This window comes from Pavona decussata, unplaced genomic scaffold (assembly GCF_977016875.1).
Source record: "Pavona decussata unplaced genomic scaffold, jaPavDecu1.1 SCAFFOLD_64, whole genome shotgun sequence".
Classification (NCBI taxonomy): domain Eukaryota; kingdom Metazoa; phylum Cnidaria; class Anthozoa; order Scleractinia; family Agariciidae; genus Pavona; species Pavona decussata.
Genome location: NW_028145484.1, coordinates 734,962 through 756,510, shown reverse-complemented (window position 1 = coordinate 756,510; position 21,549 = coordinate 734,962). Strand labels below are relative to the sequence as shown.

At 38.6% G+C, this 21,549-nt stretch overlaps 2 protein-coding genes across 10 annotated transcripts; one reads left to right on the top strand and one right to left on the bottom strand.

Annotated features, from left to right (window-relative positions):
- Positions 1-1,295: 1,295 nt before the first annotated feature.
- On the bottom strand, positions 1,296-11,272 carry LOC146478296 (uncharacterized). Of its 9 annotated transcripts, XM_085111827.1 has the most exons (12): positions 9,869-11,272; positions 7,963-8,297; positions 7,314-7,394; positions 6,969-7,043; positions 6,426-6,565; positions 5,735-5,917; positions 5,072-5,252; positions 4,617-4,770; positions 4,372-4,449; positions 4,058-4,256; positions 2,103-2,275; positions 1,296-1,630 (listed from the first exon to the last, which is right to left on the bottom strand). In XM_085111827.1, the coding sequence occupies exons 5-12, from the start codon at positions 6,453-6,455 to the stop codon at positions 1,468-1,470; spliced, it is 1,161 nt and encodes a 386-aa protein (XP_084967953.1). In that variant the 5' UTR covers positions 6,456-6,565; positions 6,969-7,043; positions 7,314-7,394; positions 7,963-8,297; positions 9,869-11,272; the 3' UTR covers positions 1,296-1,467. The 9 variants fall into 9 exon arrangements, 6 of the variants coding, with proteins under 6 accessions (XP_084967953.1, XP_084967952.1, XP_084967956.1 ...); XM_085111826.1 differs by lacking the exon at positions 9,869-11,272 and having other exon boundaries at positions 7,963-9,843; XM_085111830.1 differs by lacking the exon at positions 9,869-11,272 and having other exon boundaries at positions 5,787-6,565; positions 7,963-9,844.
- Positions 11,273-14,165: 2,893 nt separating this feature from the next.
- On the top strand, positions 14,166-21,265 carry LOC146478295 (uncharacterized). The gene is made up of 14 exons (XM_085111686.1): positions 14,166-14,244; positions 14,364-14,420; positions 14,655-14,794; positions 15,314-15,496; positions 15,947-16,127; positions 16,424-16,577; positions 16,727-16,804; positions 16,920-17,118; positions 18,056-18,154; positions 18,353-18,528; positions 19,622-19,818; positions 20,286-20,321; positions 20,498-20,628; positions 20,840-21,265. Exons 1-14 carry the CDS (start codon positions 14,223-14,225, stop codon positions 21,263-21,265), a joined length of 2,079 nt encoding a protein of 692 aa, XP_084967812.1. The 5' UTR covers positions 14,166-14,222.
- Positions 21,266-21,549: the final 284 nt, after the last annotated feature.

Below are 21,549 nucleotides of genomic sequence, written 5' to 3'. Positions count from 1 at the left end.
TTTTTATATTTCTTCACAGAGCCAATCAGATACCATAGCTGATCAGAGATGTGTCATGCTGCTGTACTTTTTGAAGTTATCATAAGGATTGCATATCATTTAGTTTGATTTTTATACAGTCGGCATTATGTCCCTTGGGACTTCACAATAAAAAAATCATTGGAAAGGTAGAATTCAATGCCAGTAGCCTCTATTACATTGTAAAAAAAAAACTGTTTTGCACTTCCCTCTTCAACTTAATAAATTTGTCTTTTTTCTTTTAAAAAGGAATGTCACTGGAGCACTATTTGTGTTCCAGAACGTATTTTTCAAGTTTTTACTTTTTCCAACATACTCTTCTTTTCTTTGCAAGTGAACAGAGCAGCAGTGCTTTTAGCACTAGTACTATTCCTCCTTCCTTTGCCAGTGCCTGGCCTTTGGCAGGTCAATGCCATGCATGGATTCGTAGTGCTTCCTCAGACGTTCCATGCTTGCAGCTAGATAAGGGCACTCCTGGCACTGGAATGGCTTTGAGTGGGTGTTAAGGTGTTTGTATAATACATACTCTTTCTTTCTTTGCAAGTGAACATAGCAGCAGTGCTTTTAGCACTAGTTCTACTCCTCCTTTCTTTGCCAGTGCCTGGCCTTTGGCAGGTCAATGCCGTGCATGGATGTGCAGTGCTTCCTCAGACGTCCCATGCTTGCAGCTTGATAAGGGCACTCCTGGCACTGGAATGGCTTTGAGTGGGTGTTTAGGTGTTTGTATAATACATACTCTTCTTTTCTTTGCAAGTGAACAGAGCAGCAGTGCTTTTAGCACTAGTACTATTCCTCCTTCCTTTGGCAGGTCAATGCCATGCATGGATTCGTAGTGCTTCCTCAGATGTCCCATGCTTGCAGCTTGGTAAGGGCACTCCTGGCACTGGAATGGCTTTGAGTGGGTGTTAAGGTGTTTGTATAATACATACTCTTCCTTTCTTTGCAAGTGAACATAGCAGCAGTGCTTTTAGCACTAGTTCTACTCCTCCTTTCTTTGCCAGTGCGTGGCCTTTGGCAGGTCAATGCCATGCATGGATGTGCAGTGCTTCCTCAGACGTCCCATGCTTGCAGCTTGATAAGGGCACTCCTGGCACTGGAATGGTTTTGAGTGGGTGTTTAGATGTTTGTATAATACACCCCACTTAAAAAAGTCCTTGCCACATGTTTCACAGTGACAGGAGGAGATGTCTAGGGGTGGCATGTTTTTGTTCCACCTGGGATGCTTGACAGTTGTCTGGTGGTCTTTCATTTGCCCAGCGTATGAGCACACAACAGAACAGCCCTGAAAGGGACATGACACTTCACCACTGTCACTTAGTCTTCCCATATATCGTCTCAGTCCGCCATCTTTGCAGGCCTCATGGCGGGCAAGATATTTGCTGACGTTCAGAGAGGTCTTGAATGGCTGTAAGTAAAGTGCAAACAGGAAAATGTTGTTGAATGGTGTATTCAGGGAACCCCTGGCAGAATTCTGCAAATTATGCTGGGGCCAATTCTACACAGTCCTCCTCTGTTGTCAGGTTTTGCTGTGGGTGGACCAGGCAGTAGTAAGTTGCAATTGGAGGTGGTGTTTTTGAGGTATTCTACCCTCTGGTCTGCTGTTCTTGTGTCACTGGAAATGAATTATAGAAAATGTGCAAAGGTGAGTAGGACTTAAAGATGTTTGATGCATGATAAAATGAAAGAAATAAGTATAATAAATGTATTGTTAACATGTGAGATGTTCCTCCTTGGTGTTGTGGTGTTCACTACAGTTCATGACTTTTAAATATTGTTTCCACTTGAAGTGGTTATTTAAGGCAATTATAAGTAACTTAAGAAAGGCTGACATTTGGATCAATGTGTTTTTAATTACAACATAGATGCAATGCAGCATTTATGTAATTTGTATAGAATATTTCAGCAAGCATGCCATTAGAAGTGTATACTGATAATAATTATTATTATTTGTTTTTGTCTTGCTTAAGCACTTGTTTGCAATCTCAAATTTGATATGGTATAACACCACCATCTCAGTGTTGCTGTTTGGTGAGGGACATCAATGTAGTCAAAGGGTGGAAAATGTCAAAAAGTAAAATGCATACCTGTATATTAGTCCACTGGTATCTAGGTGGCTCTCAAAGACCTCTTTCACAAGACCTCTTTCCCCAGATGACTCTGACCTCCCTGCCAGGCGGCAAAGGGTGGCCACTTCCTCTTTTGGAAAAATCCCTCCTTTCTGTATGCTCTGATGGATTATAAAATTGGTTGCCATGCCCTTTTGAAGTAGAAAAGATATACACAAATGTAAAAAACTGAAAACAGAAAATTTACGAAACATGAACAAAAAATTATTTTCACTAGAAAGTGGAATCTCAAAATTAAAAAAGGTGGCTTATTTCCATTGTACTGTATTTAATTTTCTTTTGATAAACACTGAAGCAGTCTCTGAGGTTTTGAGATTTTTGTTTGAGAATATAAACTGAAACAAGTTTATCTCCTATTTTGTTACCTTTCTGTGTTTCAGGTATCGTCATCTTTACAGATTTCACAGGGAATTCAGTAAGGAATTGGTTGAACTCCTCCGGAGCGAGATCTTTACATTCCTCCTCTGAAGTGAGGTTTCGCTGAGGCTCCACCAAACGAAAGTTAAAATTGGACGGTATATCTTGGAAATACGTCACTCTCTCCTGTTGTTCTCAAGTTGCTGGAAATGAATTATAGAAAATTTGTAAGTTTAACTTGAGTATGACATAACAAAAAGGTGTAATGCATGAGAACATAATGTTGTGATTGACGTTGCTTGATAATTGACATTTTTTGCTATTACCTACATGAGATTTCTCTCTTTAATGTTGTGGTATTTGTTATTGGATTTTTCTAGTGATGTCCTCAGTCCATGTGGTTTACAAGGAACACATAATCTGAGAAAGGGTTGGGTTTCAATAATTTAAATTGCAACAGGGCTTAAATAATAATAATAAGTAAACAGGATATCTGAAACTGACTTAGTACAACATTCCTTTCTTCTACCAAATTTAAGTTGTACAGATTGTTAAATCCAAGCATGTAATTAGAAGGGTGTAGTAATCTGTCTTCTTTGGATAGTTATTTATTTGCAATCTCATAACTTAATAGTAAATCGTGTAATAATCTCAGTGATGTTGTGTCTTGAGTGATCTGGTGGATGTGGACAGTGAAAATGTCAAAAAATTAAATGCATACCTTTATATTAGCCCACTGGTGTCTAGGTGGCTGTCAAACACTTCTTTTACATAGACAGCCCAGGCCCTGGATGACTCAGACCACTATATTCATATTTCATATGAACTTACAGCACGGTTGCAGTGGTGTGTGACCTTTTCATCATCATTTTCTGCCTTTAGCACCACTGGTCTGAACATGTCCCCGACACTTTTCAATGGAACAGTGCTCTGTTTATGAAACTAATAATGAAAAAAGGAAAAGAAATAACATTTTGTTGCCATGCATTGTCCAGAGAAGCCCAATTTAGATGGCCATTTTTTTATGGGATTTGATAAACTATATAATTCATTAATTACTTTTGCACTTAGAGTGGATCAACATTTCCACATTTTTTATCTATATTTTCAATCTATATTTTTTATTATTATCATTTATTTAAATAAACCAGTTGGGGATTGGGCCCTGTAGAGGGTTATAGTTGCTAGGTTCCTTTAAAAGTGGAGTTCTATTGTCACTGATGCAGTCAGTGTGTTGGCGAGTTGAAGTGTACAATAATTTAGTATTCTATGGGTCATAAAGACTTGACATTGAGAGGGTTGCAATTAAACCCAAGTATTCAAAAGGGTAGCAAAAAGTGGAACAGAAATTACAATGCCAAGCTTATGCCTCACCTGGTGGAAAAATTGAGATTTTTAGATATCCTTCAGGTATAAAATGTATGAAAGAGTTGGAATTGAATTTGTGTAATTATCTTTTAAAGTGATTGTTAAATAATTTTACTGGAACCAATCAATGTGTTTTTGTTTTCTGACCTGGTCGTGATTGTGGTGTATTTAGCTTCATATTGTCTTACCTTCAGCTGGCCAGTGGAGTGATCCACCTGGCAGAATACAGGCCACAATTTGGCTTCCTCCTTTAAGGTGAAATCACCTTGTTGGAATGCTTGCTGTCCCGGCAGAACAAATGCTCCCCGGACAGCAAGCAGGAGATACCCTAATTTGGCAGCATCGTACGGCGATCCTTCGTGCAACGGCGTATAATGGAATGGTCTCCTGTAAAAGAAGAAAAATCATTAGAGCTGTAATAAGTGGAAGAAGTGCAAACTTAGTAAAGAAAAAAGTGACAGAAACCGCTGGGTAACTTAGTGAAAGAGGTAGGCGTACTAACCTGTGCAAGGCGTTTGTGGCGTCCTGTTTCTCGTACTGGAAGTTTATGGTCATGGAAAGCTGGCCATCTTCCTCCTTCCTGCAATATGACAGTTCAAATTTATGCCGTTGTAAAAACGTAAGGGAATTATAGAGGAATGCACTGTATAGTGGCTATTTATTGAAAACCTGCCAAGTTAGGTCCATTCAAATGTTATCTTAAAGGTTATGTCATAACCATGTGCCTATTAAACAGGATAGACTCACTCAAAACTCAGCGCCCCAACTTTCATGTGGACTGGCGATGGTGGCAAGCGATGGAATTGACTGAGCAGCTCCTCAGCAGCTGGGCGGTTTCTGGGGCCAGTGAGACTGCCTCCACGACTCCTGGAGTGAAATGACACTGAGAGCATGAAGGCAGCTGTAAAAAGACAGGTAGTCATATATTAATTAAATACTTGTGAATTTTCATTGCAGCCAATATTTGTTTCAGTGACTGTGGTCTTATGGATAAAGTTGTGTATTATTTCTTTTGTTGTTTTTGGATTCTTGAAATGAATGCAATGTTTAGCAGAAAAACCACATTGTTGTTGCCCAGAAGCTCATCCACAGCTCTCAGCTATTCTTGGACATTGAAGTACTCCCTCTACCCTCCATTAAAAACATAAAAGGTTATCAAACAGGTGTGATGCCTGTGCTTGAACTAATTAAGTCATTCTTACTCTGCAGCTGCTGGGGTGTTTCGATGCCACACACATCGATCATGTGCTCCACATCTTGGGACAGCAGTGGATTTTTGGCGAAGGAGGTCTGCTCTCCATTGTGTGCCTTAAAATATCGCTTTATAACGCCTGCTAGACCAGGGTACATTTTTTTTGGTGAAGTTATGTTGTTGCTTGAATGCTATATCAATGAAGAGATGATTTGACGATTATGTCACAGTAACAGATGGTTAATGTATTACCTGGGTCCACATTGCAAGAATGCCCCAAATACAAATCTGTTTTGTGTTTGAACGGTGCATATTCTTGGGCGTGGCACCTCCAGTCACTTATTTTCAGGTATAAAATTCCTAGCCTTGCATGATATTTTGGAAGCATGTCAGTGACTACTTTGGATCTTATGTTGAATATAAATTAACCAAACATATGCCTGTGCTCTAAGCTGTGTGCTTGCAACATTGCAGTGTCCAGTTAAAGCTGGTTTGTTTTGGGATATGTATGTCACACTGACCTTATATCAATATAATTGAATAGTAATGACAATGAGGATGATGGGCCATTATTATTATTATAATTATTATTATTATTATTATTATTATTATTATTATTATTATTATTATTATTATTATTATAATATACAGTACATATTCAATGTTGGCTTACCCAAACGCAGAGTCCATTAAGAAATTTATACATTATCGTTGTTGGTGCATACCCTATTTGAAATAGGGCTACGGTAAAGGCCCTGATTTTGTCCGCTGGCACAGGCAGGAGGTCTTCAGTGTTGCCAAAGACAGCCTTGTGCCACTTTTTGTAGCTGTCTCTGGCAACAAGCATGGCATGTATCTGCAATAAAAAGGATGCAAATGTTCATCATGGAAAGGAAGAGTAACAGACTAAGGGATTCTTGAATCATTGTTCAGGCGATGTAAGTATTTAAATCCTGACCCTTGTGATCTCACCATTGCAGTTATTTCCCTATATTTTATTAGGAGTATGTTTCAGTTACTTGTCTGTTGAGTATATAACCCAGGCTACATTACGGTTAGTTGCATAATGTTGGCATTTAATACTAATATATTGTGAGATGAAGCAGGGCCAAAAAAAATAGACTCTCCATTCTTTGATAAAGTGGTCTTATATCATGTATCGGGCATAACAACAGGCACTGACTGAGTCTAAAAGTGTCTAAATACAAATCGCCTTCCCATGCAATCTCCTCCCCCCCCCCCCCCTCGTCTTTTAGATCGGTTAAAGCCACTGAGACAAGAGCCTGGGGTAACTATAGAAGGTCTATGCTCTGTTTAAAATAATTCATCTTTATAACAATAGCCAATAACAAGGAAAAACGTACAGAGCTTTGGCTGAGTCCTTGAATGTACATGGAGTCTGCCTGTGTCAGCAGGTCCTCTTTGTTGATAGAATTTTATCGTAGAAATTCTTCCAGGCGTGAACTGGCCACGCTGTCACTAATTTTATAATGGTCCAAGCGATCTATGATTAATGGAAATAAAAAAGTCGGTTCTTTTGTTAAGTGTGATTACATCTAACTGCAGGTAAAGTACTTCATAAAATGGCAATCAACTTTGCATCCAGTTTTAAGGAAAGGTCTTGAAATGCATCGTTCATTTACGAAAGAGATCGGTCAATAAAATTTTACAAAAATCCATAAACACATGGATCAAGAAAAGGTAAGGTAAAAATTAAAGCGAACCTTGTGGGGGAGCGCTTGTGGGTCGCGTCCTCTGAGTTGAGAGAGGTGTCTAAAAAGGTAAAGAAAAATAGACGAGTGAGATTATCAATCAATTGCCAACCCTAACTGCTCTTAAAAGAAAATAGAAACTGCTTTGTTTATTTGTTTACAGGAAGCCCAAGGATTGACTTTTGAACATCGTACCTTCGGAGGTGTCCTCCACAGCAATTCTTTTTTTGGGAGGACTGGCCGGTACTAACTCCTCTTCAAGTCGGGTATCTTAGGAAAAAAAAAGAAAATATTTTCAACAAAGAAAAAAAAAAGAAAGGTATAATACTCACTATAGTTAACATTCTGTGAAGTATTTTCAATAGTCTGTATGACTTTTGATGCGTTGACCCAAACATGTGTATGCGAAAGAAAAAAAAAAGACTTCAGTTATACAGAGCGCTTGTCAAAACACAGCTTTCTGTGACTGTGTGCTTTTAAAAGATATTTTTTAAAACACGAACGCGAAAAAAAGAAATGATCGATTTTTAAAACACAAACCTCCAGCACTTGAAGAATTTGAAGCCGCGCTTCTTTCCCCTGTTGCAACTACTGCTACTGGTGTACTTTTGACCGTCGCATCTGTTTTTGAAAAACACGAAAGAAAAAACAAATTAAAAACCAGAAAGAAAAAAACAAGACATTTTTATTTTCAAAACACAAACGTCCAGCAGTTGTACAAGTTGAGGTGGCAGCAAAGTAGGTCATGAATTTAGCAAATTACTTTTGGCCGGCTGTTTTATGAAAAAAAGGCAATTTTTTAAACAAGGGGCACAATAAAAAATGACAAGGTAAAATGTAAACAAAGGGAGAACTGAGAAAAAAATTTACTTCTTGTAGTCGACGTGCAAGTCGCCGTGAAGGATGACCGGGACCAAGCTTCGCCGGACTTGAAGGAGGTATCTTCAACAAGGAAAGAAAAGAAGAGACGAAAAAAAAAAGAAAAAAATTGAGCGGCAATAAAATTCCACAATCCTGGTTTCCATCCAGAGTCGTTTTCCCGGGTTCTGTGTTTTCCAGCAGTTTTTTAAATGGCGACAAATGTTTTTCGGTCGGCTTTTTTTCACGCAAGGGTTTTACATGCAAGGCTGGGGTGGAAAACAACAACAACCAAAAAAAAGGAGGAAAAAAATGTAAGGAAAACACATACCTCTGGTGCTTTGGAGAGCTTCTATCAATTGCCATTTTCTGGTCAAGTTGAAGCTGACTGGGCAGAGCTCGCGGAGGTCAGCGTCCTCCGCGAGCGCCAAGAGTTCAGCGTTTATGCCGGCCTCTGACAATTGTTGCTTCACAGCATTTTGCTCTTCCTTTGTGAGCGGAGTTTTGGAGTTGTTTCTAAACCACTGTACAATGCTGTCAAGAACAGCGTCGAAGTCCTTTTTTTGGTTTTTAAAAGGTCCTCTTTTTCAAAAGAGGCAGAGGCTAAGAATGCTTCCAGCAGTGAGCTGGCCACACTTCCTGTAATGTTATAACTGTCCAAGGAGTCTAGGATTAATAAAAAAAAAGGGTTTGTTAGTAAAGGTAAATCTTATATTTGTGAATGATAAACAGTAATTTTTGATGAGCAAAAAGTCCACTCTTAAAGGGTTACTGATTATAAGCCAGGTTCAATTCAGTATTGAGCCAGCACAAGTACCTTTTGTTTTCTTTTAGGTGAAAACACTATCTTATCTTATCTGTTTAGGTGAAAGCTATCATACATTTAAACAAAATAATATTCTAGTACACTGTTATGCCAAAAAATTAAACTATGCTCAATTTAAAGGTAACAGCTGGTACAGTTAACAATGTAAAACAAATAAACTATATGCTCAATTTAAAGGCGACAGATAGTTGTCAGTTAACAGTTTTTAAAAAACTTAAACTATGCTCAATTTAAAGGTAACTGATGGTACATTGTTATTTTTTATTTTCTCCTCCTTGAGAAATCATTTTCAGCATGTTCCAAGTGTAATTATTGATGGCAATAATTCATGAAGCATACAAAACCTAGTAAAAACATTTTACTTCAGTGAAGATAATTCTCACAGGGCAGATCATTATTTTTAAGTTGTCTTTTCCAGAAACATCTTTTTTTTCTGGAGGAGAAATGTATTGAATACCGAAGGTAACACTGATCTTTCTCCATGGAGTGGAAAACTGACGACAGCAAGCCTGGAAAGCTATCATTCTGAGAGGAAACTGCTTGCCTTCCTGACAACTGAACTTGTTAGTTCTAAACCGATTTCATAGGATTTGTCACATAACTTCAAGGTCTTCGATATACTGAAATATGGCTACAAATTTTTGCATTAGCAGACTGAGTGAAATTGTTTCATTAAACAGCACAAAGCTGGGATATAGTAAAAAAATTATAACTAAGGAACAAATATTTCAGTTTTGTTCACAGGGAACCCAGGCTCACAACATTTTGTTATATATCTATCTTTGAGGAAACATGTAAGCCTGGGTGCCTGTGGTAGGCTCAGAGATAGAGTCTGTTCCAAGTTCACAGACTGTAGGGGGAATGTGGTCCCATTTTTTCCTTAAGCTGAGAGACTGAAATAGGTTATGGAAAAAGACAATATTACTAATATTTTAGTTTTAAAACAGGTTGTAAATCAAAGGTTTTCAATTATAATTTTCAGGCCATGTTTTAATGTTTAATGATTGGGTTTTCTTTTCTACATGTACAAATAGAACTTAAGTTAAACAGAACTTGCAGTGCTTAAATTGTACTTAAACTTACAAAAAGGTTGCATGAACATTGTGTAATCTACAACATTGTCAGCTAATGTAAATTACATTGTCAATAAAAAATTTATTGCCTTTTCAATAGATTGTGCCAGCTTGTTTCCTATCATCTGTGCAATCCAGCATCTTGTTTCCATTGTCCATTCCCCAACCCCCCCCCCCCCCCAAGAAAAAGGGGAAGAAAAGAATCCAAGGGTGACACTTGATTTCAGTGACCATCAAGGCATTTGACACTGTAAAGTTGACCCAATTTTAAAGTCCTTCTTTAGTTGCATGGTTGCATGCCACCCTATCATCCCCCCCCCCCCCCCCCCCGATCTCACCTTCACTGGCAGCACATCTCACCCCATCTCAGAGAAAAGGAGGCTCAAAGGAACAAGACAACAAACCACAGGACAGCAGGAATCTATAATTATGCTGTCAAGTCCTGCCTGTCATTCATGCATGCCCAATCTCGTTTCCTGAGTCCTCAGGCCCTTTGGCCAGTGGTTGGTCACCAGGAGAGATGCTGGGGATAATAAATCAATGGCTGCACTGTAACAGTTTTGCCTTTCACTTGCATTGTTTTTTACTGCAAAGATCCTACAAGAAAAAAAGAAAACTACAGAACCCAGAGTCTTTCCAGGTGACTAAATTAATGCTAGCCAAGGAGCCTGAGGACTCTGGTATGAGATTGGTGCCTTCCCTTTACTGCTAAGTTAACATAAGAGAGCTCCTGGCAGGACACCACTGACCACAAGCCAGCTGAATTCAAAGTGAAACAAAAGCTGGAAAAGGCATCTGTTCTCGCAGGCTATTCAACCCTTGGAGTCATTCACAATTTTCAGGCCAATTGTGAAAATTGGCACCCAATTTTTTTGGACCAGTGGGCAGGGCATACCCTGTATAAAGAGACTATTAACCCTTTAAATTTGCACCAATAAAAAATGTTCTCATTTCTATTTCTGATTGGTTCTCCATGTACTTGTTTGTTAATTAAATAATTTGAGTATGATCATGTGGGTGTCCAATGAGAGATATCCAATTTGGATATCTATTATTGGACACCTACATCATATTTCACGGGTCAATAAATGTGCATTCAAATCGCTTCTAATTTCTTGCTGTCTCCATACTGTTGTCTAAAAGGAATTGAATGAAAATCTGACATTTTCACTAAAAGGCGTTTCTGTTAGACTTCTAACCTCGGCTTGTGTTATTGATACAATTATAAATATTGGTGATCGGACCTCACATTGAGGGATGTATCTGGGATAATTTGTTTGCCTCCTTCTGTAGGCCACTATCTCCTTGTACAGAACAAGTAAGTAATCGTTCATCGGTGCACGATATATTATATATCTAAATAGGCCCTTTTCATGATGACTTTGTTTGACTACAATTACCAGAATTCATTTCGTTTTCTTTTTCAAATTCAAATTTTGTAAGCCCAGTGGACAGCAAAGAACAATAGCTCTAATTAGCATAAGAAAACAAAAAACTGGAGGATTCTGGTAGTTGTAGTCAAATGACGCCATAGTGAAAATGTCCTGTTACCGCGAAAATGCATAAGTTGAAATACACCCTACCCACTCAAACGATTTTAACGGTTTCAAATTTGCATCAGAACGGACTGTTAAGTGTTAGAGCCATTACCCAATAAAAATGCACTGAGGAGATCAGAAAGTTCTTAGGTCCACAATAGGGCATAAAGAGTCGAATCGAAGGAAAAAGGGGGTCGAACCCCGGGCCTCTCGCCTAGATACCCCAGGGGTTCGACTATAGATACTAGTTACCAGACCCCCTCCCCCCTGAGTGAGAGTTCGACATTTTCGCCGCGGTCGATCATAAAATAATGTAAACAAAGAAAAAGATAGAACTAGAAGAAGAAGTAGAATTTACTGTTAGTTCTTTGACCGACAATAAATGAAGCCAGGCGCAGACAGAAACCATTTTAAAACGCGATCGAACAAGCGACGAATATGTAAACAAAAATCTATTCCGACAATCGCTTTCTTTTAGTCTTTACCCACATTCATATACGCGGCCGACCATAAAATTATGTAAACAGAGAAAAAAGGACAATCTCATTTGTCTAAAAATAAAATAACACAAGTAACAATATGAAAATCGAGCGAGAGTGTCCCAACAGAACGAAATCAAGTTAATCGAGCGAGCGTGGAACTTTCATCACGGACGACCTTAACATTATGTAAACAAATTACAAAGAAAAAAAGAAAAATCTTATTTGATAGAAAATTAAAATAACAAAAGTAAAAATATGAAAATCGAGCGAGAGTGCCACAACAGAACGAAATCAAGTTGAAAATCAAGCGAGCGTGGAACTTTCATCGCAGCCGGCCATAAAATTATGTAAGCAAAGAAAAAAAGAACAAAGAACAATCTCATTTGACATAAAATAAAATAACAAAAGTAACTGATATGAAAATCGAGCGAGAGTGTCACAACAGAACGAAATCAAGTTAATCGAGCGAGCGTTGAACTTTCATCGCGGCCGACCATAAATTATGTAAACAAAGAAAAAAAAAAGACAATATTATTTGGCTAAAAATAAAATAACAAAAGTAAAAATATGAAAATCGAGCGAGAGTGCGACAGCAGAACGAAATCAAGTTTTCGTTGATATGAAAATCGAGCGAGAGTTGAACTTTCTTCGCGGCCGACCATAATAAACTATAAACTCAAATAAAAATATGAAAATCGAGCGAGAGTCCGACAACGCAGCCAATTCAAGTTTACGTCGCGCAAAATAAATGTAAACAAAGAAAAAAAGTGGTAAATACGTTTACGCAATACTATTTTGCAAAAATCCAAATCAAACACTTTGTTAACGCAAGTAGAATTCCATTTTTAGTTCTTGAACAAAACGAAATGAAGCCGATCGCAGACTGCAGAAACCATTTTAAAATACCGTCACGCGATCGAACAATCGACGAAAATGTAAACAAAAATCTATTATGAGAGAACAGTTTCCCTTTAACCCACATTCATATATTTGGCGGCAAACCGGATACTAAATACCACAGAACATTTGGTCATTTCATCTTAATGTAACAAATTGGCCCGAGCGATCATGAATGTATCGTTTAATTATTTTAGAAACTACAAAACATTATCTTACCGCCAGTCCTTCGAGTCAGTCCCTTTCTCAAACTTTGAATTATCCTTATTTGTTCCACGACATCTAAAAAATAAGAAACGCACCAAATCAAACAAGGATCGACGCGCACCGACCTTTAATATTCAAAACAAAGCCTTACCTCTACAGGACAGCTGTTTCTGTTTCTCCCGCGAAAGAGAACGCCAACCCGATTTTCCTTTCCCGCCGTTTTCGAGTGCCAGCCGCGTCAAAAATTTAAAAATCGCGCCTTTTTTCACGGCCGGCCGCCATTCCCGCCTTTTTAACGGCTTCCCGGCTATTTAAACACCCAACACAAACAACAATTTTCAGAGAGCAAGTTACGTTTCGCCGGAAAGTGTTTCCCGTGTTTCGGTTCGTCTTAGAAAATTTTTATCTCGTTTGTCGCTTCTGTTCAACGAAAAAACCAAAAAAAAAACAAACAAAAAAGGACTTCGTCATGTCCGACGCTGTTCTTGACAGCATTGTACAGTGGTTTAGAAACAACTCCAAAACTCCGCTCACAAAGGAAGAGCAAAATGCCGTCAAGCAACAATTGTCAGAGGCCGGCATAGACGCTGAACTCTTGGCGCTCGCGGAGGACGCCGACCTCCGCGAGCTCTGCCCAGTCAGCTTCAACTTGACCAGGAAATGGCAGTTGAAAGAAGCCCTGCGAAGCACCAGAGGTATGTGTTTTCCTTACATATTTTTTTTTCTTCTTTTTTTTTGTGGGGGGTTGTTGTTGTTTTTCACCCCAGCCTTGCGTGCAAAACCCTCGCGTGAAAGAAAGCCGACCGAAAAACATTTGTTGCCATTTAAAGGCCGCCGGAGGAGGAGGAACCCGGGAAAACGCCTCTGGACGGAACCCAGGATTGTGGAATTTTGTTGTCGCTCAATTTTTTTCCTTTTTTTTTCCTTTTCTTTTCTTTCCTTGTTGAAGATACCTCCTTCAAGCCCGGCGAAGCTCCGTCCCGGTCGTCCTGCACGTCGACTACAACAAGTAAGCCAATTTTTTTCTTAGTTCTCGCTTTGTTTACATTTTATTTTGTCATTTTTCATCGTGCCCCTTGTTTTAAAAATTGCCTTTTTTTTCATAAAACAGCCCACCAAAAGTAATTTGCTGAATTCATGAACTACTTTTGCATTGTTTTGTTTTTCAAAAACAGATGCGACCGCCGAAAGAACTGTGCCTGATGAAGTACAGAAAACCACTGCAAGCTCCGCCTCTACAAGCGCTGGAGGTTTGTGTTTTGAAATTTTTTTTTTTCTCCCGTTCGTCTTTTTTTTTCGTTTGTTCGCTTTTCGTTTTTTTTTTTTTTAATGTCTTGCTTTCGTGTTCGTGTTTTTCAAAAACAGATGCGACGACCGAAAGTACAGTGCTAGCGGCAGTTGCAACTATTGAAAATACTTCACAGAATGTTGACTCTAGTCTTACCTTTCATTGCTTTTCTTTATTTTTTACCTTGCTGTAAATATTTTTCTTTTTGTTTTAGATACTCGACTCGGAGGACTCGGAGAGGAGTTACCGGCCAGTCCTCCCAAAAAAAGAGTCGCGTTGGATGACACCGCCGAAGGTACGAGGTTCAAAAGTCAATTCATGCGCTTACTATAAACAAAAAACAAAGAATGTTCTATTTTCTTTTTAGAGCGGGCAGGGTTGGCATTATGAACTCACTCGTCTGTTTTTCTTTACTTTTTAGACACCTCTCTCAACTCAGAGAAAACTTCCAAGGCAACCACAAGCGCTCCCCCACAAGGTTTGCCTTAATTTTTTCCTTACCTTTTCTTTATCCAAGTGTTTATGGATTTTTGTGTAAAATTTTATTGGCCCACCGCTTTCATAGATGAACGGTGCATTTCAAGACCTTTTTTTTTACGCTGTAGTAAAACTGGATGCGAAGTTGATTGCCCTTTTATGAAGTACTTTACCTGCAGTTAGATGTAATCATGCTTAACAAACGAACCGACTTTTTTATTTCCATTAATCCTAGATCACTTGGACCATTATAAGATTTGTGGAAGCGCATCCAGTTCACGCCTGGAACAATTCCTAGCGACACAATCTTTCAACAAAGAGGACCTGCTGGCACAGGCAGACTCTATGTACCTTCAAGGATTGAGCCAAAGCTCTGTACGTGTTTTCCTTGTTATTGGCTATTTTAATAAAGATGTATTACTTTAAATACAGCACAGACCTTCTATAGTTACCCAAGGGTCTTGTCGGTGGCTTTACCCGATCTTAAACAAGGCGGGGGGGGGGGGGGGTAGAGAGATTGCATGGGAGGGCGATTTGTATTTAGACACTTGAGATACTTGAGACACAGTCAGTGCCAGTTGTTTTGCCAGATAGATGATATAAGACCACTTTACCAAAGAATGGAGAGTCTATTTTTTCTGGCCCTGCTTCATCTCACAATATATTAGTATTAAATGCCAACATTATGCAAGTAACTGTAATGTAGCTTTGGTTTTATACTCAACAGACAAGTAACTGAAACATACTCTGAATAACATATAGGGAAATAACTGCAATGGTGAGATCACAAGGGTCTGGATTTAAATACTTACATTGCCTGAACAATGATTCAAGAATCCCTTAGTCTGTCACTCTTCCTTCCCATGATGGACATTTGCATCCTTTTTGTTGCAGATACATGCCATGCTAGTTGCCAGAGACAGCTATAAAAAGTGGCATGAGGCTGTCTTTGGCAACAGTGAAGACCTCCTGCCTGTGCCAGCAGACAAAATCAGGGCCTTTACCCTGGCCCTCTTTCAAATAGGCTATGCCCCCACCACGATCATGTACAAATTTTTGAATGGACTCTGCGTTTGGGTAAGCCAACATTGAATATGTATATTATAATAATAATAATAATAATAATAATAATGATAATAATAATAATAATGACCCATCATCCTCATTGCCATTACTACTCAATTATATTGATATAAGGTCAGTGTGACATACATATCCCAAAACAAACCAGCTTTAACTGGACACTGCAATGTTGTAATCACACAGCTAAGACCACAGGCATGTGTTTGGTTAATTTATATTCAAAATAAGATCCAAAGTAGTCACTGACATGCTTCCAAAATATAATGCAAGGCTAGGGGTTTTATACCTGAAAATAAGAGACTGGAGGTGCCACGCCCAAGAATATGCACCGTCCAAACACAAAACAGATTTGTATTTGGGACATTCTTGCAATGTGGACCCAGGTAATAAATCAACCATCTGTTACTGTGACATAATCGTCAATTCATCTCTTCATTGATATAGCATTCAAGCAACAACATAACTTCACCAAAAAAAATGTACCCTGGTCTGGCAGGCGTTATAAAGCGATATTTTAAGGCACACCATGGAGAGCAGACCTCCTTCGCCAAAAATCCACTGCTGCCCCAAGATGTGGAGCACATGATCGATGTGTGTGGCATCGAAACGCCCCAGCAGCTGCAGAGTAAGAATGACTTAGTTCAAGCACAGGCATCACACCTGTTTGATAACCTTTTATGTTTTTAATGGAGGGGGGAGGGGGTGCATCACCGTCCAAGAATGGCTGAGAGCTCTGGATGAACTTCTGGGCAACAACAATGTGGTTTTTCTGCTAAGCATTGCACTCATTTCAAGAATCCAAAAACAACATAAGAAATAATACACAATTTTATCCATAAGACTACATTCACTGAACAAATATTGGCTGCAATGAAAATTCATAAGTATTTAATTAACATATGACTACCTGTCTTTTTACAGCTGCCTTCATGCTCTCAGTGTCTTTCCACTCTGGGAGTCGTGGAGGCAGTCTCACTGGCCCCAGGAACCGCCCAGCTGCTGAGGAGCTGCTCAGCCAGTTCCATCGCCCGCCACCATCGCCAGGCCACATGAAAGTTGGGGCGCTGAGTTTTGAGTGAGTCTATCCTGTTTATAGGCACATGGTTATGACATAACCTTTAAGATAACATTTGAATGGAACTAACCAGGTTTTCTGTGCATTCCTCTATTGCCCTTACGTTTTTACAACGGACGGCATAAATTTGAACTGTCATATATTTGCAGGAAGGAGGAAGATGGCCAGCTTTCCATGACCATAAACTTCCAGTACGAGAAACAGGATGCAACAAATGTGATGCACAGGTTAGTATGCCTACCTCTTTCACTAAGTTACCCTGCGGATTCTGTCACTCTTTCCTTTACTAAGTTTGCACTTCTTCCACGTATTACAGCTCTAATGATTTTTCTTCTTTTACAGGAGACCATTCCATTTCACACCTCTTCACACAGGATCCCCATACGATGCTGCCAAATTAGGCTTCCTCCTGCTTGCTGTCCGGGGAGCATTTGTTCTGCCTGGACAGCAAGCATTCCAACAAGGTGATTTCACCTTAAAGGAGGAAGCCAAATTGTGGCCCGTACTCTGCCAGGCAGATCATTCCACTGGCCAACTAAAGGTAAGACAATATGACGCTAATTACAACACTACCTTGATCTTGCACACAGGTCTGAATTGTTACAAGTTAGAACACCCAAATTCCAAACCTATTACTTATTTGCTTTTTAAAAGTATAATTATCAGGAGCCTGGCATTGCTAATTGCTACCATTTTAAGGATAGTGCCTACTGGTTCAAAGGTATTTTCGCTTCAGATAATTAAGACATGCATGAGAAGAAATAGCCGAAGACCTTTCAAGTGTCATTAAAATCCAAAAGGAAGTAGGAATGATAACTATATGCATTTTTCAAAGAGAATAACCAAGAGTATTTGTAAGTAGTTTTAAAATACATATACAATATGTGCAATTCTTTCCAACTTCAACCTGAATAAATATCTCAGAAAAATGCATGGGTTAACCAAAAATTTCCTTTTTTGATTTCAATAACACTTATAAAGAAAAATTCTTTTCTTATATATTCTTAAACCCCACAAAAATACTCTTATGTTAGTAGATACTGTCCTTAATGACTCAGAGCTTCCTTGACCATCCCAAGATGCACAGAACATAATTGCGCAGTAGCAAAAGGCGGCACCATATTTAGCTTGTTAATCAGCTTTAAATTATATATCACTCTGTTCCTTCAGTAGGTATCAATCAAATAAGAATGGGTAATATTTTCCTCTCCCTTAGCAGAATTCAGCACCAGTTAACTTTTTTCACTAAAGTTTCACAAACTGCTCAGAAATTTATTTTCCATTTCTGCAAGTGTTCTTTTTGCCTTAAAATATGAAAACTGGGAATCAATCTGACTTTAAACAATTAGCCCTTTCATATCATGTAATGTACAGTATAGCTCAGGAGACACATTGTATTTTGGCCTCTAAATGCGGGCCATCAGTGTCCGAATCACTGGTGTAAAGGTTAACTGACTTTTTTTAAATTTCACGTACAGAGCAATGTTCCACTGAAAACTGTCAGAGATATGTTTCGGGCAGTGGTATTGAAAGCCGGCTTTGATGACAAAAAGGTCACACACCACTGCAACCGTGCCGTAAGTTCAAATTAATAATTTTATGCGACTGCTAGAACTAGATCATAGTAGGCTTATTAACATACTTTTTGTTATATTTTGAGATAATTTCCACTTTCTAAGTAAGGAACATTAATATTTTTGCTTCATAGTTTGTAGGTTAATTGGGGTTAATAGGTAAGTAACACTTGTTTATTCATTTCCACTTCAACATTATAGGGCATGGCAACCAATTTTATTATTCAAAGAAGCATTGAAAAAGGAGGAATTTTCCCCAAAGAGGAAGTGGCCACCCTTTGCCGCCTGGCAGGGTGGTCCGAGTCATCGGGGGCCTGGGCTCTTTATGTCAAAGAAGTATTTGAAAAGAACCTAGACACCAGTGGCCTTATATACAGGTATCCATCTTTAATTTTTTTGACATTTTCACAGTTCCCTGCATCCATCAGATCCCTAAAAGGCACAGCATCACTAAGATGGTTATCACACCAGTTAATAACATAGTTATGATATTGCAACAAATAAGCATCCAAAGAACTAGACAGATTTACTACTGAACAATACCCTTCCAACCACTGTGATGTTTGGAAAATAATCGATCGATACAACTTAAATTTGGCAGAATAAAGGACTGTTGTTACTGTAACAAAGGCAGTGACTATAAGATATCCTGTTTTACCAGGCAGCCCAGTTGCAATTAAACAAGGAAAAGCAAGTCCAAGAACAGAAATTGTCACACAGAACCAAGTTTTGGTTTTATTTGATGAAGAAGATACAATATTTCAACACTATTCCAGAGTCAACGTACAGTCATTGTCAATTGTCACAAGGATGTTACACCTAAGATACTGTAACTAGCAAATGGTAAACAATGAATGAAGTTATAAGAACAAGTCTATTATTCCTAATACAGGCTTTAAGGCGTTCATTAATTGTAGGCTTCAAGCTTGTTATGTCCAAGCAGTGACCAATATACATTGTCATAACAATCTATTATTTCACAGTTATTGTGAACTGCCTGGTAAATTAATTTGGTCATTAAAACTGACATCAAAAAAAAAATAACATTAATGGAACCAGGCAAGCCGTAAACCAAAAGTTGGTTCTGCAAATATATTCTGACTGACTCAACTTTTTCCTTGTTTATTCAAAACTGTTGGATGGATCAGGATTTTGGTTACCTCTTTACTGATGAAAGGGTTGTCGGTTTCAATAATTTAATTATCAAATTATTAAAACCAACAACTCTTTCTCAAATAACATGTTCCTTGTAAACCACATGGGCCAAGAAAATCACAAGACAAATCATGAGCCACAACATCAAAGAGGGAAATCTCGTGTAGGTATAAAAAATGACAATAGTCAAGCAAGGTCCAGAAATTTACAACATTAATATTTACTAACAATACGTTTACAGTCTGTTATTTTCTCATGCATTACACCTTTTTGTTACATTATACTCACCTTAGGTTTTCTATAATTTATTTCCAGCAACTTGAGAACAGCAGAGGAGAGGGTAAAGTACCTCAAAGACATATCTTCTAATTTCAACTTTCGTTTGGTGGAGCCTGAGCAAAACCTCACTTCAGAGGAAGACTGTCAAGATCTCGCTCCGGAGGAGTTTAACCAGTTCCTTACTGATTTCCCTGTGAAATCAGTAAAGATGACAATATCTGAAACACAGAAAGGTAACAAAACAGGAAGTAAACTTGTTTATATTTGCAGACAAAAGCCTTCAAAGCTCACAGAATGCTTCACTGTTTATCAAAAGAAAATGAGAGACAAAGAGATTTAAGCCTATTGGTTTGCCAAAATAAAATCCATCTAAACAAATTAGCTGTATTGTTCAAAGTCTGTTCCTGGCATTGCTTCTTGATAATGGAACCCTCAATGCTATCAAGAAAAATATATCGTCAAGTGTAACAATTTCAGTTTAGAGTAAATATTTTAAAACAACGAGGAAGCCTAAATTTTGTCTTACTCATTCAAAGAAAAACCAAGTTAAGTCATCAATACTAATTTATGTGCAGTACATAAATCCTTATAACAGTGGATATATCATCCTCTACTTTAAGGTATGATCATGTTAAACAATTTCAAAAAGTTGTAAAAACTTCCAACTATATGTGATAATTATACAACTCTTCTTTTTCAGTGATTGATTCATTACAGCCTGGTGCTGTTTATGAAGGTAAGAGTTGTTTTTGCCATAATCGATCACAAAATGCCAATAATTTATTGAAAAAGCAAAGTGACCAACCTGTAAGACATCTTTGCACACACATAATCCTCACTGACATGATGATATAACAGCTGTGTTGATGAGAGCCATAATGTAATTCTTCCATCATAACCTTGTTCTTTCAGGAAAGGATTTGAAAGAACTGAAGCGCCTCCACCACAATGCCAAGAAACAGGCGACAAAGGCCTTTTGTGCAGAAAAAAATGCAGAATCGCACGAGAGGGCAAGATCCCAGAAGCCACACCCCAACAAGGAGGTGAGCAATTTGTATTTGTGAGCTGTAGTGTGCTTGGAAAAAAAAACTAAGTTCCTCATCGAAAGAATGAAGCAGGTATTTTCTCTAAAATCCTACAAAATGTGCCAAATTATATGTGTTGTCTTGGTGAATGTTTTATTCCCATATTAAGGCATGAGGTACACCGAATGCACCATTCAACAACATTTTCTTGTTTGCGCTTCACTTGCAGCCATTCAAGACCCCTCTCCACATTATGGAATATCTTGCCCGCCATGAGGCCTGCAAAGACGCTGGATTGAGGCGATTCATGGGGAAACCGAGTGACAGTGGTGAAGTGTCTTGTCCCTTCCGGGGGTGTTCTGTTGTTTGTTCAGACATTGGGCAAATGACAGAACACCAAACCACTGTCAAACATCCCGGCTGGAACAAGAACACTCCACCCTCAGACGTCCCCTCCTGGCACTGCGAAACATGTGGCAAGGACTTTTTCAAGTGGGGTGTGTTGTACAAACATCTTAACACACACTCAAAGCCATTCCAGTGCCAGGAGTGTCCTTACCAGGCGGCAAGCATGGGACGTCTGAGGAAACATTGCCATTCCACTCACGGCATTGACCTGCCAAAGGCCAGGCACTGGCAAAGAAAGGAAGAGTAGCTTATTTTGATCGAGTAATACGGAACAGTGTTTTGTTTACAACAAAAAACGTAAGCTTAGACTCCATGAAATAAGTTTGGTTCGTGGACTGTTCAAGTACACTTATAATCTTAATTGTGACAATGAACAATGTTTGTTCTGACAATGAACATTCTTCTAAATGCATTTGTGTTGCTGGGGACTAGCAATTTCTGAAGAACATAGGTGCCGTAAAATTATCATTGCTGTATTTAGCATAAAATATGAAAAACGCCTACACTGGGTTTCATGAATACGGATGACAC